Below are 16,872 nucleotides of genomic sequence, written 5' to 3' on the forward strand. Positions count from 1 at the left end.
GGTACTTGTTCTGGTTGCCTTAGGCCATTGGCTTTTGGCTTGCTTAGTTTGGCTTGCTAATCTGCCTTAAGATGGACGAGGACGTAATTTTCTTTTAGAAAGAAACTTTGTTGTATTATTTTCATGTTATCAATGTGAAGCTGCTTTGATACAATCTGTATTGTAAAAAGTGCTATATAAATAAAGGTGACTTGACTTGACTGTCACTACATGCAACTTTCCACTATCTTACTTTTCCCATCAAATGCAGTACAAAGTCATGACACATTAATTATTCAGTGCAGTCAATGAATTGGACAGACCAATCATAAAATGTAACAATTGTGAATTTAATTATTGACAAATATATACAAAACAAATAGTACAACAGTATAAGTAGTAGTAATAGTATTAGTAATAGTACAGGTCATCAGGCGAATTTGCTGGCCGGCTCCCAGGTGTCCTCCCAGACTCTGCCACTGTAAATAGTCCACAAGTCATCTTACACACAGCATACAGTACAGCCTACAGCTCACAACTAGTCTTCAGGCTCAAGTTTGAAGATATGTCATCTGAAGCTGAAAAATAAAGGTTTACCCTTTTTCTGTTGGATAATTTATTTTGGTTTATTTTAAATGGCATTTGTCAAACAGCAGTCATTTTGTTCCAAGTGAAAACTACTGGACTCAGTCGCTTGGACACAGTCATTCCTACAATCAACCCTTTGAAGTTCTGCATCGGGTTAACCACATCAGAAATTATGTGGTTAAAGGTCTCTATGTTGGTCGCAGAGGGGGTCAGCAAAGAAGCAATGGCACCACAAAGGCATCTGCGTCACATCTACATGTAACTATGAATTGGGCTTAAGACCCCATCAGAGCTGAAGTGGACTAGAAAGTGATCTGCATCATCTTTAAGTGAACTCATAATGTGAACACAAAGAACACAAATGTTCTTGGTTCATTTGACCTCACAGGCCATTTTAATTGGACTACATTTGGTTCGTAATGGGAAATATAACTGCTGTTTGGCAAACACCGTATAAAACAACCCAAATAAACAAAATAGAATTAGCAAATGTATAGGGCAAACAGGTTAGAATGCATTTGTTTCAGATGTCATATGACCAAACTTGAGCCAGATGACTACTTGAAGGCTGGTGTGCACATGTTCTCATGTGGTCTCAGTTCAGTTTACTTTAAAAGGGATCCGAGTATGCTTAGATAGTTCCTTGGGCCCAAAACAATTATCAGTCCCACTTTCACTTCAAAGTTCAATTTGAAGGCTGAAAGGGACCAGATTTTAAAACACTAATACCGTGTGTGGTTATGGATTAAGTGACATCAGCCATCACTTACCAGGAAGAGCAAGGTAGCCAGCGCACTTTGACCTCTGCTGCCTTCCCCTGCAGAAACACACACACACACACACACACACACACACACACACACACACTTTGTTTAAAATGTTGCCTTTATGAAACTTACCGACATTCAAGTGTTGATAAAAAAGAAAGCATGAAGTACAGTTAAATGTATTTTTCAAGTATAAAAAATATCTACATTTGAACATAGTAGTATACTGCAAGTGCAAAATAATATATAAATAGTATAATGTTATCTTCACTTAAAGAAAACGTACAAGTATACTTGCAGTATAAACTGCTAAACTAGTAGTTTACTGAGAGTACACTTCAGTGCGTACTTTCATTAACTAAAAAATGTACTGCTGGTATTAAAATAGTAAACTACTAGTATACTTATAAATTCACTTGTAGTAAAGATGTATTAAAAATAAGAAACCTAGTTGTGTACTTAGTTTACACTTGTAGTACACTTAAACGTATACTTTTATATACTAAAAGTGGGCCAATTTAGTCCCAAGCAGTATTGAAATAGTACACTTACAAATCTACTACAAGTACACATTGATATTAGTATACTTACTACATAAAGTATACTTACAAATATACTTGAACATTACTTAAGTATACTTCATAAAATTAACTTGAAGTATACTTTTTTTTCGTAAGGGGTAGCACTTGTCAGAGGGTTGATAACTACTGCTCAGTGATACCGTTTTGTCACATGTGGATTGAAAGATGAGACAGACATGAGTCAAGAGATAATCAGACAGCCTAATGAAAAATGTGGTTCTACATCTTACCCCATTCATCCGTCTTTCCAATATCTTATCGTATAGATACATTGTCTGTCGACTGCATTTGCAACCTTAAATGACAAAGGCAAAAAAAAGTTTGGTTCACTTCAAATGGGTCTGAGTTTGCTTGAGGTGTTCATATATGAGTCACTGTTCTTAGTTCACTTTGAGGGCTGAAAGAGACCAAGTGTGAATACACCCTGAGTTTGGTCCAATTAAAGGGGGCTACATGCAAAAACACCTTTACACCCAACACATGGCTGCTGATATACACATGGGGTGCAAAGAATAGAAACAAATACACACAACACTTAACAAATATAAGAATGTCTACTTGCTTTTTGTTTTCTTCTTTTTGGCCAGGGTAGCGGGTGGGGCTTGTGTGGCTCCTGTACCTGTGGCTTAGGGGTGCAAGGGGAAAAGATTAAGAATTATATATTCAGTATCTTGGGGAAGTTGCTTAATTAATAGAAGGTGGTGAAATTCACATTGGTTAACTTTATATTAATACAATGATTACAAAACCATGGAGCCTATTTACAGATGCGGTGCAAGGCAAGATTACTTACTTTGTCTTTTCTTTAGTTGACGTTGAATGGATGGTGGGGCTCGTCTGCCTTGGCTTGGTTTGGATAGTGGGGCTTAAGGTGCAAGGGAAAAAGGTTAAGCATTTTATATTCAGTATCTTGGAGGAGTGGCTTAATTAATTAAAAGAGGTGAAATTCCCCCTGTGTAACTTGTTTTATATTATGCACTGATTGCAAAAAAAAAAACATAGGATAAATTTACAGATGTGGTGCAATGCAAGATTACTTACTTTGTCTGTTCCTGGGTAGTAGAGGCTCCTCAGGCTGCTGAGCCTGAGAGTCGATCGTAAACAGTTCAAGTGTAATAATTTGCTGGTCTTGTGGGATTAGCTGGTCTATGGGCAGGGGCTGGTCTTGCTGGAGGGGCTGGTCTTGCTGGGGCTGGAGGGGCAGGGCCTGGTCTTGCTGGGGCTGGTCTTGGTGGAGGGGCTGGAGGGGCAGGGGCTGGTCTTGCTGGGGCTGGTCTGGCTGGGGCTGGTCTTGGTGGAGGGGCTGGTCTTGCTGGGGCTGGGGCACATCTGTTGTGAAGTTTGCAAAAATATAAATTCAGTACACATTGTCAAGGAAATCAACAACAAACACTAATGAACTATACATAAAATTATCTTACCATTCAGTTTGATTATGAAGTCATATGCCCTCTTCATGCTGGTTAAGAAACGCGTGTGTTTTTGCATTGGTGGCAGATGCGTGACTACATCTGCCATCAACTTGCCTGTGCCCTTGTGCCTCTGGCTTATAAATAATATGGGCATATAGCCCAAGGCAGAAAGTTTTTGGACCTGAAATGAAACAAAATAATTAACACATTTCCAATATATTATATTGCTACATTACTACATATATGGCAGTCCGTCTACAATTTAAAGACCTAATCTGACAAAAAAATATTTGTTCACGCTTTCAACAAGTGTTAAGTATTATTAAAGACATGTTGTAAAATTAATACACAGAAATATTAAGTGCAGAAAAGGTGTGAAACAAAGTCGCCAAGCGAGCTATTTGCTTTCCTGTAGTCATAAACCATCTTTGAATACTGACATTCCTCACAAAACTTAAGTTTGATTTACCTCATGCCAACAGCAATCTTTATTTTAAAGGTTGGCCTATATTGTGCAGACTCCTGCAAATTTAATTTGGTGCAATAACCAGGTATTATGCCAGTCTATATTCATTAAATTGGTAAATGATGTACTTAAAACAACACCAACAAATTAATCTATATTCTCTGATCCCGACCTTTACACTTTCAGTTGATTACAGTGAGTGAAGAAGAGGCAGCAACCCAGGTCCTCCGTCCCTCTAAAAAGCTACCACCACTCAGATGGTTAAGGAACCTGTAGAGAAAGAGAAGAACAAATCAAAAAAGAATAGATCACCAAACTACATATTACAATATGAATAACTACTAGACTAAGAAGTTAAGCAAATCCTGCTCTTGTTCATTCATGCAATCACAATATCATAAAAAATGAATGGCTTCAAAAAGAAGTATTTTGAACACATCCTTGTTCTGCTTTAATTCTATATATCCCCAATAACCTTTCCCCCAATAATCATTTACACGTCCAAAATAAAATTGAGTTTATTTCCACACACAAAAAAAAATGTTGTGTATATGTATAGCCTACCGGTATATATATATATATATATATATATATATATATATATATATATACACACACTGTATATATGAAGAGTTCAGATGCAAAAGCCTCTAAGTGCCAACTGAAATTTTCTTCTAGAATGATCATTTACAGTATATAAAGCTTGTATTTTTAAGTTCAGTAATTTCACTTAAATGACAATTAATAGGTAATTTGCATTGCATTTAAGTGAAATTATTAAACTTAAATATACAAGCATGATAAAAATGACCATTCTAGAAGAAAATTTCAGATGGCACTTAAAGGCTTTTGCATCTGAACTCGTCATATATATATTATATATATATATATATATATATATATAATAAAATTACGAGTTTATAAAAAAGAAGAAAATTCTAGAATTCTAGAAGAAAATTTCAGATGGCACTTAAAGGCTTTTGCATCTGAACTCGTCATATTATATATTATATGTAATATTAATACAATTACGAGTTTATAAAAAAAACATGTTGTAGGCATATATATAGGCCTAGGCTATAGGCCTCCAACATGTTTTTTTTTATATATAAACTCGTAATTTTATTAATTTTGGGCGTGTAAATGCTTATTCATTTCTCTTTCTTATGAGACTGTTGTATTTATTTCTCTTTCTATGAGACTATTGTAAGCGACTTACCGTGGTGGAATCGCGCTGGGCAATGGTTTCTGCGATGGTCGCACACAGTGACGTGTTGCACAAAATTGCGCCAAAATATCAATCATAATTAAAAAGCACAGTCTTAATATTTTTTTATAATATTTTTTAATATAATTTTAAAGGGGTCAGCATAAATGTCTAAGTGAAGGAAACACGGGTATATTACATTTAAACACACAACTTCCCAGAATGCATCCATCACTTTGCCAAAGGATATGTCCATATTAAGCAATAAAAACATTTCTGCAGTAGGCTGTTTAATTTATTACAACATCATAATCAGAAGAAAGTTCTATAAAAGTAGGCTATTCTTTTTTTTTTTCTTTTTTTTTTTTTGTCGCATAAAAAGCAAAGTTGTAGGCAGTGGTGTAGTCTAGTTTTTTATAGTGAGTATACTGTAATATACTGTAATAAAAAATGGTGTTATTGTTTTGGCAAGTTTAGGCTACTCTTTAAATTAAAACATGTATGAAAACTTGTGTGATATTCCCTTAAAATAACGTTTTAATAGATTTTATTATTATTATTATTATTATTTTAAAATTCATTTTTACTTCTTTTTAATTTCTTTGAGTTAGACCGAACTTTTATTTTGGTGGGTTGTAGACATTTGAGTTTCTGTGTGTTTTAATAAAGTATTATTATTATTAGGCCTACTTGAAGTATACTCTACTGTGCAATAGTAATATATTTCTGTTATAATTTCTTCAAGTTATACCGAACTTTTATTTTGACAGGTTGTCGTAAAGACATTACAGTTTCTATGTGTTTGTATATGAAACGAATGAATGACTTTTATCAAATGAAATGGTGAAATTCTCGTGAAGTGACTCTCATAGCAGCTCTGCGATGAAGTGCACATGTAGTAGCTCATGTCTCAATACAGTGAAACGCTGAAAACACCACGAGCGTGATCACGCGTGCTTCAGTGTGTGTGTGTGTGTGTGTGTAGTGGAGCACACATTGAGCGCTCATTCATTCCCAGAGACGCGTAGAACAATTGCAGTCTCTTTTAACTTTAATATTCACAGACACTAGTCCATATCGAGATTTGATTCATTGTACAGCCCTACTTTTGATTTATTAATTCAAAAATAGCCAAATTCGGTGACGTTCTGCTTAGCAAGCTCCATTTGTGACTGGATTCCGCGATTCGGTGTCGCTTCGCAAACACAGACGGGGTGAATTTATGAATGAAAGTGAAAGTTCTGACACAAAACGAAGTTGTTACGCATCCTCACGATTTTTTAAGTGGGTATACGGAAATCCTTGGCCTTTTCTAGTGGGTATACGGCGTATACCTGCGTATCACGTAGACTACACCACTGGTTGTAGGGCTATATCACTATAGTATAAGCAATTGCAAATTGAAATACCATCGGCAAAATCCCACCTAAATTAAGGCATGTTTTAAGCCTACAGCAAATGCAGTCCTGCAATTATGTCGTTTTAATGTAGCCTAAAATTATATTTAAAAAAATAAATAAATAAAAAGGAGAGAGAGATAGAAAAAGTCGTGATACCGATTTAGTCAAGGATTTCTGCCCCACGAAAATGTATGGTCACCGCGCCAATTATTGTACAGTAGCCTATGCGCCGCACGCCACTGTGAAATACACATTTTCAGCATAATTAATCACCTGAAACCATACTTTCCAGCAGGATGGATAACCCCCAATTCGTCAAAATCCAAAGATGAGGGATTTGCATTCAAATATCGGACGACCCTCTCCGTTGTCAAGCGACGAATAGGGGGTACCCTCAACGTCGGCATTTGGACGTGAGGGGGAAATGATCAAACTATGTGATCTAAAATTATAAAATATCCCATCTAAATTAAGGCATGTGTTAAGCATACAGCAAATATAAAGTCCTGTAAATATGTAATTTTAATGTAGCCCAAAATGATATAAAAAAAGAGAAAGGAAAAAGTCGTGATACCCATTCAGACAAGGGTTTCTGCCTCACGAAAATGTATGCTCACCGCACCAATGAATGATTGTAACAATATGCGCTGCACGCTACTGCAAAATACACATTTGCAGCATAAAATCAGTCGCCTAAAACCATTCTTTCCAGCGCAGGCAAACCACTGGATGTGTAACCCCATTTCGTCAGAATTCAAAGATGAGGGATTTGCACTCAAATCTATCGGACGACCCTCTCCGTTGTCAAGCGACGAATAGGGGGTACCCTCAACGTCGGCATATGGACGTGAGGGGGAAATGATCAAACTATGTTATCTAAAATTATAAAAAATATCCCACCTAAATTAAGGCATGTGTTAAGCATACAGCAAATATAAAGTCCTGTAATTATGTAATTTTAAAGTAGCCCAAAATGATATAGAACAGAGAAAAGAAAAGGTCGTGATACCCATTCAGACAAGGGTTTCTGCCTCACGAAAATGTATGCTCACCGCACCAATGAATGATTGTAACAATATGCGCTGCACGCTACTGCAAAATACACATTTGCAGCATAAAATCAGTCGCCTAAAACCATTCTTTCCAGCGCAGGCAAACCACTGGATGTGTAACCCAGTGGTGTAGTCTACGTGATACGCAGGTATACGCCGTATACCCACTAGAAAAGGCCAAGGATTTCCGTATACCCACTTAAAAAATCGTGAGGATACGTAACAACTTCGTTTTGTGTCAGAACTTTCACACTTTCATTCATAAATTCACCCCGTCAGTGTTTGCGAAGCGACACCGAATCGCGGAATCCAGTCACAAATGGAGCTTGCTAAGCAGAACGTCATCACGGAATTTGGCTATTTTTGAATGAATAAATCAAAAGTAGGGATATGATATGGACCAGTGTCTGTGAATATTAAAGTTAAAAGAGACTGCAATTGTTCTACGCGTCTCTGGGAATGAGCGCTCAGTGTGTGCTCCACTACGCACACACACACACACACTGAAGCACGCGTGACTCACGCACGCTCGTGGTGTTTTCAGCGTTTCACTGTATTGAGACATGATGTAGGATAGGATACACATGTGCACTTTCATCGCAGAGCTGCTATGAGAGTCACTGCACGAGAATTTCACCATTTAATTTGACAAAACTATCGTCATTCATTCGTTTCATATAGCCTACACATAGAAACTGTAATGTCTTCAAAACAGCCTGTCAAAATAAAAGTTCGGTAAAACTTGAAGAAATGATAACAGAAATATATTACTATTGCACAGTAGAGTATACTTCAAGTAGGCCTAATAATAATAATAATAATAATAATAATAGTTTATTAAAACACACAGAAACTCAAATGTCTAACCCACCAAAATAAAAGTTTGGTCTAACTCAAAGAAATTAGAAAGAAATTGCACAGTAAAATGAATTTTAAAATAATAATAATAATAATAATAATAATAATAAAATCTATTAAAACGTTATTTTAAGGGAATATCACACAAGTTTTCATACATGTTATAATTTAAACAGTAAACTTGCCAAAACAATAACACCTTTTTTTTTCTTTTTTCTTTTTAAACACCATTTCTAAAAGTAAATTTGTATTTGTGCCTATAATGTTTCATTATTATTTTTATTTTATTTTTTTGGGAAAATTGTCAGCTGATAAAACCTGTGCTTCAGGGACCATATTCATATAACATCTAAGGCTAAATGTAGCTCTTAACTGGCTAAATTAGATGGTGATTAACACTAAACAGTAGAAAATCAGTCCAGTCTCCCCAGCTGTAAATGTCATTGGCTGTTAAAGTCTTGTGTTGCTTATAATAAATTGACATGTTGATAACACCTAATATTTCATAATGCTCTCAATTTCATGTCGATGCATACTGTATGCATTAGTGACTGTGGTGGTGCTTATGGGGTGACGCTCTGGGATGGGTGAGTATGAGGGGGGGGGGGGGGGGGGGGTATATTACAGTATACTCACTACAAAAAACTAGACTACACCACTGGTGTAACCCCATTTCGTCAGAATTCAAAGATGAGGGATTTGCACTCAAATCTATCGGACGACCCTCTCCGTTGTCAAGCGACGAATAGGGGGTACCCTCAACGTCGGCTTTTGGACGTGAGGGGGAAATGACCAAACGGCAGTATGTGACGAATAGGGGTGAGACCGTGTTGACTCCATCAGCTGCTCATTTAATCATCTCTGATTTATTAACACTGATTTCCATCAGCAGAACATTAGTGACTTTAACAGACGAACTGAAGCTGTTCAGAACAACAACAGATCAACACTTACTCAATACTCAATATCTACTGTTCACAAACACATCATAGTATACATTAAAGCAGAAGTTGCTAGAAGTTCAGTCATTCACACAAAATGTAAAATCACATTATTATTTGTGAGTTGATAATGAATGACATTCAGTGAATTAAACTGAGAGAATGTCACTTGTTTAAAATAGAAATGAAGGCATTGTAAATAAATCTGTATGAGTGTGTGTTTTCTATTCCTCCTAACACACAGAATATGATCTGCAGTTTTCATCTTTGTCCACTAGATGTCAGAAGTAGATTTGAGGTGAAACTCAAAGGCCTTTAGTTTCAGGATCAGAGACAGTGAAGAGAAATCAGAGAATCTGATCTGAAGCTCAATGAGGATCATCATGTGTCTCATATGAAGCAGAAAGAGACTCTCATCTGATCAGATTATATTACAGGATCAGAGACAGTGAAGAGAAATCAGAGAATCTGTCCGGTTTGCTCTTTCTCTCCTCCTGAGTCTCTCTCTTCTCTCGACCGCATCTCAGACCAGCGAGAGGACATGAGGGTTCAGAGACAGAGGAGAGGAGATCTCAGAGAGAATGGACAGAGTGTTTTCTCTTCCTGACAGACTGGTTGAGGAATAAAGTTTTGGTTATGTGAATTAAAATGAATGTAAATAAAACAATCGTATAGGCCTACATTATTTTTATCTACTGAATTATAATTTGTAAATTAAACAAAAAATTATTTATGTGCATTATTTTGGTAAAATTATAACTTGTAAATGTAATAAAGAAATTATTCTGCACATTTATATTTGTTATGTCAATTCATTTGTAAATGATACAAAATACATTGTTCTATACATTTTTACAACTATTTACAAGATAAGTTGTGTTTTGTGTCGACTGTTCTTGAGCTGAGCAGATCTGATGAGCTGCACTATAGAGACGCTGGTAAAGCCTCTGCCGGCGGGACATCATCTGGGATCAGTGCATGTTTCCACTGTCCACTGTAAGAACTGATTTTCCTGCTAAGACAAAACTCAACCTGCAATAAAGCCGTAAAACGCACCCTGGACCAGGGCTGCCAACTTTTGAGTTTAGCTTGGAGTGAGATTTTTTTTGTAAAAACAAATATTGCATCACAATAAGTGTAATTGTGATTGTCAAAACATTTGGTAACTAAATAGAATTTTATGAAGTTTAGTGACAAGTTACAATGTTTACATTGTACAATGCTGGTATAGGATACAGTTTTTATTATTGCTTGACAAAAATTTCAAGATTTCAATTCTATTCTTGTGATTTGATTCCGATTTTGATTCAATATTGACTATTTTGGATACATGTTTATTTTAAATTTTATTTAAAAAAATAATCTCACCTAATGCTGTAAACATAGAGGGCCCAATCTGCTGGTATTATTAAAGGTTAAAAATAACATTAAATTAAATATAATGCAGTTTTTGTTATAATAACAATTATTTAATGACATAAGTAAAAATATAATAAATATGTAATATAGTGCTCAGCAAAATCTCCTCTCTAGCTATTTTTTTCTATTCAATTAACATGCTTTGGTCGTTAAATGGCTTTCCTGAGGTAAATGTAACGTTATGTGACATAATTGTTCTCCTGCTGTTATATTGACCTCTTTCCGTGGTTGAAAAACACTAATTGGTCGATATTATGTATGCTTTCGGTAAGTTGTACTGCATCTTTAAATAAAAAAGTAACAGGTGATCGGTTCACGTGCACTTGAACTGAGGCGCTCAGCGATCTGTCACGTCACATTTACAAGCGCCAAACGTATTTTTGTCTGAATTTCGTAATAAAATTGACGGAATCTAAGAGCTGAGAATTAGTTTAATATTAAAAGTACCTCTTTGCTCCACAATTTTTCTGTGCGTGAGAAAATGGATGTGTGGCGTGAGAGCGTGTGAAAAGTGTCAATTGCGTGAGTCTCACGCTCAATGCGTGAGAGTTGGCAGCCCTGCACTGGACAGCAGATAGCAAAGACAGAGCACAGGACACTGCCCTGCCCAAACTTATCTCCTTGTCCCCTTGTTTGACTTCAGCTCATCCCCCCTCCTCCCTCCTCAAGGCATTGAAAGTTCATTAAGAATGACTAGCCTATATATCACATATGATGTATCTTGTGAATATGTTGTTTTTTCCTTTCCATGTTTGGTATCATTTTTAAGTGTCTCAGTGCGATTGTTAAAATGGTCTTAATTTCATTGCAGTCATTGCTTTAGTGAGAAAGATTGAGAACTCAGGAGGATCCTGTTTCTCCTCTCTGGGTGATATCTCTTCAAGATATCTCCCAAAACCGGGTGCTACCCCCTGGGGGACATGGATTGGCCCAAACAACTCTAAACAATATTTGTATAACCCTTTTTTTTCTCCTCTGGGTATTTAAGGATGGGTAACAGAGCAATCTTCCCCCATACAGTGATGTTCCAGTGTTCTCCTGTTGGAACACACTCACACACACCTGTGTGTTTCTGTCAGGAAAGCATTATTTACTGTTAGAGTCATCTTTGAGTAAGTGATGTCATGTATTTATTATTTCTGAATTGGCTTTTAATCATTTTCTTCTGTAATTGGCATGATACATTTTTACCTAACAAATAAATGTTACATCTTGATTTATTCTGAAGTTTTCTGAAATCATTATTTCAGTAGACTATGAGGAGGCTGGTGCTCCCGCAGCTCTGTGTCCAGGATAGGTCAAACTAAAGGCGCAGATGAATGGAGCAGTAGCACGTCATCTGAAGACCTTTTGATTTCTGTCTATCACTGACTTGGCAAGTTGTACGGAAGTGGCTAAATAAACGACACTTTTTTGTGTGAGTGAGCAGTAGGCAACCGACTTAAGAGGTATTAGCTAACCCTGCACCCTCTGACCAAGATCAGACTGACGAGGCTGTGTCCGTGAGATCCACGAAAACCCGGGGTGTGACTCTGTGCGGCATCGGGTCCCTTAGTGAATTAATAATTGAAAGGGATACTCAGAGTAATCAAAGATCTAAATGAATTCATAATCAGTATTTATGATTATTTTCTAATCAGAAACACAATCTAAATTTGATTATCATTTAAAATTGGAGTCAGATTAAGCGTAGAGCTAAACTAATATTGAAACTAAATTCCAATAAATTAAGTGAACTTCACTGATCGCTGAAAAGACATACACGCATTAAACCTTCGCCAGGCCGTTGGATTCTGTCGTTGGGCCAATGGGTGGTCCTTACACCACTAACAGGTTTGCAGGGCGGACTCAGATTCGCTGACATGTTCTCAGAAAGAGGAGGAATAAATGAAATTATCTCACATCTTCAAAAATCAAACCATAAAATATTTTAACATGCAAAACCATTCTATAAGCTAAACTCTGCAGGACAGTGACCCTCCGGGACCGAACGTTGCCTATTCCTGATCTAGAAAACTATTCCTATTCCTGATCTAGAAAACTATTCCTATTCCTGATCTTTGTGTTTCTATTATATACTGTTCATATTTTATAATATCAAAATCTAATATCCATGTGTAAAAACTCAGTTTCTCATAAAAGGTACAATATTTGCCTCTGAGATGAAGTCGAATAACAATCTAAAGTACTTCAGATTTATACTTTAATCCAGAGTAAATGTGTGTCGGTACATTCCTCCACTGGTTATTTGGAAAATGAAACTAACACAATGTATTGTCACATTAACAAACTGTTGCTAGCTGTGTCCCTGGAGTTGTTCAGTGTGTATAAAGAGCCCTCATGTGTCATTGTCTCTAGTATTGACTGTGTATCCGCTGTTGGAGAGTCTGTGTGGTTCAGGGTTCAGATAAACTACACTTGTGTTCTCACTCTCACTACACTCGCCTCTGGGGGACGTTTGATGGTTGAACTGGCAGTAGAATAATATCATCTCATTATGACCATTTTTTAAAGCGGTTGACTTGCGGTTTAATGGATTTACACCCATAATTTGCATTTTAGTCTGTGAAACCGGGCAAACATATATGCACTGAAGTGTTTAATCCACAGGACGACCTCACTACTGAATTTAAAAAACAGTTCCCTCAAAAAACACAACTTTCAGATGCTTTACGAAATTCAATGAGAATAAAACATAACCTATTCCTCAAATAAGAATCTCAAGACAATATAGCATTAACGGCTCATCTTCAGTGTTGAGCAACAACAACCTTTCTGGGAATTACCCAAAACCGCACCCGACCACAAGTGAAACAGATGTTTAAACTTCAGCTTAAACCTCATGTCTGGTTTCCGTATATATTCGCTCAATCTCATGCACTCTTTCTGTGAAACTCTACACACATTCTCACTCACTGAAACACATTTTGCACTAGTGCTGTAAAACAGTAAACACAAGAGGCAAAAGTTAACCAGGACCCTTTAAAGAGTTAGACTCACTGTAACCCTCTCAGTGTAAACTGACCCTAAAGTGCAGCTTTAAGAGATCTTGATCATTTGGTCTTAAACTCTAAGCCGACGGGACATGAATGTTTCTGTACTTTGAAACTCGAGATCAGATTTTATTCCAAAGAGCTGAAACCATCCTGAGTCGAGATACTGAGGTTTCCATTAAACGTGTTGTGCACCGTGACACAAAGATGACAAAAACCTGCTGATTTTACATTGAGTAGCACTGATAAAACTGATTCATATTCATAACTCACAGGCTTATTACACTTTCCTTTTAATTTACACTGATTTTAGTTTTAAAACCATTGTATTTCCAATTAAAAACGATATTACAATAATCAGAATCAAATGGAAATCAGTAATCAAAAAAATGGATAATAATGTGTGTGTGTGTGTGTGTGTGTGAGTGTGCAGGGAATCGTGTTATAACCGAATGGAGATGTCAGATAGACACACACAGATCCATCATGAAGTGTGTAAGAGCTCGTGCAGCCGCTCTGGAGAAGCTGTGCAGAATGGAGGAAGACACAACACTTCTGGAAATATAGTGTATGTAATCAAAGGCTATAGTCAAGTGATATGTGTTCATGTGCACATATGTTCATGTGTGTGTTTGCGCGCGTGTGCGGTTTTAGTCTGCAGTGACCCTGTTTCAGAAGAATCTTTCTTTCATGTTCTTTGTTTCGTCACAGTTTTCAGTCAAAATATGATGATATTGTGTTTTGGGACATTGCTGTTCTCACACAGAAAAAGATGAAAATGTACAAATATAGACGTTATAGCTAGGGATGGGAATTGATAAGAATTTAACGATTCCGATTCCATTATCGATATTGCTTATCGATCCGATTCCTTATCGATTCTCTTATCGATTCTTATTGGGTGAGGGATAGGGATGGGAACCGAGAACCGGTTCTTCTTCAGAACCGGTGCCCAGTGAATCGATTCCTTGGAACCGTTAGTATGCCTGCTTAACGATTCTGCTTATCGGTTCCGCTCGTTCAAATGTGACACGACGTCACACACGTGCTGCGTTGTTTTGGTTCAGAATGTAGCAAACACTATGAGCAAACATGGCATCGAGGCAGAAGCGCTCTGACCGCGTCCTAACTACATGCGACGCGACGGCGCGACACGCGATAAAAAGTATCATTTTCCATGTTAATCAAAGTTTAACCAGCCGCGACACGCGGCGATTCTATTTGAAACGGATCCTATTTTTATAAACAAATTTGTACTTATTCCCTCACCCAATAAGAATCGATAAGAGAATCGATAAGGAATCGGATCGATAAGCAATATCGATAATGGAATCGGAATCGTTAAATTCTTATCAATTCCCATCCCTAGTGAGGGAATAAGTACAAATTTGTTTGTATTAACTTGCTTTAATATCTGATCAGAAGACACAGCACAGAGTATACACAAATTATGTGTAGCAACCTCAGAACAAACCTAAAAGTAGGTGAGCTACTTCTCAAAGTAAAGTCCAGGGACCTATAGCCTAGGGCAGTGTTTCTCAACCAGTATGCCATGGCACACTAGTGTGTGCCTTGAAAGATTATCAAGAAGAGTGCCTTAGGATTAGGAAATTGATAATTTTCACATTCATTGGTCCGGACAAAAAAAAAAAAAAAAACTGCCATTTATGTGCCATAAAAACTAAAAACACAGACTGAAAACAGTTTAGGAAGAGCTTGTGTCTTTTGGAATATTAACAGTGCTCATTTGGATTAGGCTATTGAGTTACTAAACCAATCTTTGTCAAATAATACACGTGTTTTCTTCACATTTTTAACGTTTTTGTTTCCATTTGTTTAATTTCAAGATCTGATGTGACTTATCCATTGTTGTTTTTACAGCTACAAAGCTGGGAGCACTAAATGATATTCAGGCACATTATACACGCTTTTAACATTAAATAAAGCACAAAAATAGTACCTGATATTATCATTGCCACACTTTGAGATTGTTGTTCCAGCCCGACGTCGCAGTAAAATAGGATCCGTTTCAAATAGAATCGCCGCGTGTCGCGGCTGGTTAAACTTTGATTAACATGGAAAATGATACTTTTTATCGCGTGTCGCGCCGTCGCGTCGCATGTAGTTAGGACGCGGTCAGAGCGCTTCTGCCTCGATGCCATGTTTGCTCATAGTGTTTGCTACCAGGGCCGTGCACAGGGGGGTGGCCCGGTGGCTAGAGCCACTGCCCTTCTGCCCTCATCAGCTGAGGTGCCCCTCTCGCCCCCCTCCCTAACCCTCCAGAAGATTCCCATAAAAACGTTCTGTTATCGCTCCGCTAAAGATCCACTGATTCCGCTAATCCGTTCCGTGTTTTCCTGCTCGCTCCGCAGCGTCACTCATAGACAAGCATGTGCCCGCTCTTCGACGACAGATTCAGAATAGAATTTCGTCCCATTCACAGGTAGATTACAAATTACATTCCACATTACAGACAGTAGTCGATCCACAAAATTAGTATTTTGGTAATATGTTTTTGTATTTCTGTCGCAAAATGTTTTGCTCCTGGTCTTCAAATAGTGCTAACAAGTTACAACTCGTGCAACATCCATGTTCTTGGAAGAAAAGCAAATGTGTTTTGTGCCGTTAGCCACCTTGTAACCTACTATACTAAGGTACTATTCATTTAGATTAGAACACATTTAGATAATATATAGTATATTACCTTTTTATTATGTATAATGTTAATATGGTCTCATTAAAATATTATAAATATGATGTATGTTATAGATAGATACTATATCAACTAAGGCAACTGATTATAATGGGAAATATATTTACAGGAGTTAAAGTGTGAAAAACTGTCTGCTAAATATTCTATACATAATGATTTACCCTCTGGCTTTCTAGAACTTTGATTCAATTTTTGCCATGTTGAATAGGCTTTGTCTTTGCTCTTTTTTCACTCCGTTCTTCTAATTTTGTGAAGGCATTGTTTTTTTGTCTACAAAATCTGCAAACAACAGAAAATGTTATTTATTCGTGATTTATTTATTAGTGTTATTTATATTAGATTAGATCAGGTTAAATAATTTGATTGAACAAGAATTCTAATTCTCACTACTCCCAGTGTATGATTGCAGAACAATATATGTTTGAAAATTTATGGAGCAACAGATTTTGTGTGAAAATAAATCAGAAAGGTGGTTTGTTTAAAAATCTTATTAATG

At 36.9% G+C, this 16,872-nt stretch overlaps 1 protein-coding gene across 2 annotated transcripts; it reads right to left on the reverse strand.

The window, feature by feature from the left end:
- Window positions 1-308: 308 nt before the first annotated feature.
- On the reverse strand, window positions 309-15,826 carry LOC311096816 (uncharacterized protein). Of its 2 annotated transcripts, XM_084136213.1 has the most exons (9): window positions 15,624-15,826; window positions 3,966-4,063; window positions 3,337-3,508; window positions 2,957-3,244; window positions 2,709-2,780; window positions 2,478-2,540; window positions 2,146-2,210; window positions 1,338-1,384; window positions 309-458 (listed from the first exon to the last, which is right to left on the reverse strand). In XM_084136213.1, exons 3-9 carry the CDS (start codon window positions 3,479-3,481, stop codon window positions 410-412), a joined length of 729 nt encoding a protein of 242 aa, XP_083992339.1. In that variant the 5' UTR covers window positions 3,482-3,508; window positions 3,966-4,063; window positions 15,624-15,826; the 3' UTR covers window positions 309-409. The 2 variants fall into 2 exon arrangements, with proteins under 2 accessions (XP_083992339.1, XP_083992340.1); XM_084136214.1 differs by lacking the exon at window positions 15,624-15,826 and having other exon boundaries at window positions 3,966-4,304.
- Window positions 15,827-16,872: the final 1,046 nt, after the last annotated feature.

The sequence above is a fragment of the Abramis brama genome (genome assembly GCF_963993115.1).
Source record: "Abramis brama genome assembly, chromosome: 15".
NCBI classification, from domain to species: Eukaryota; Metazoa; Chordata; class Actinopteri; order Cypriniformes; family Leuciscidae; genus Abramis; species Abramis brama.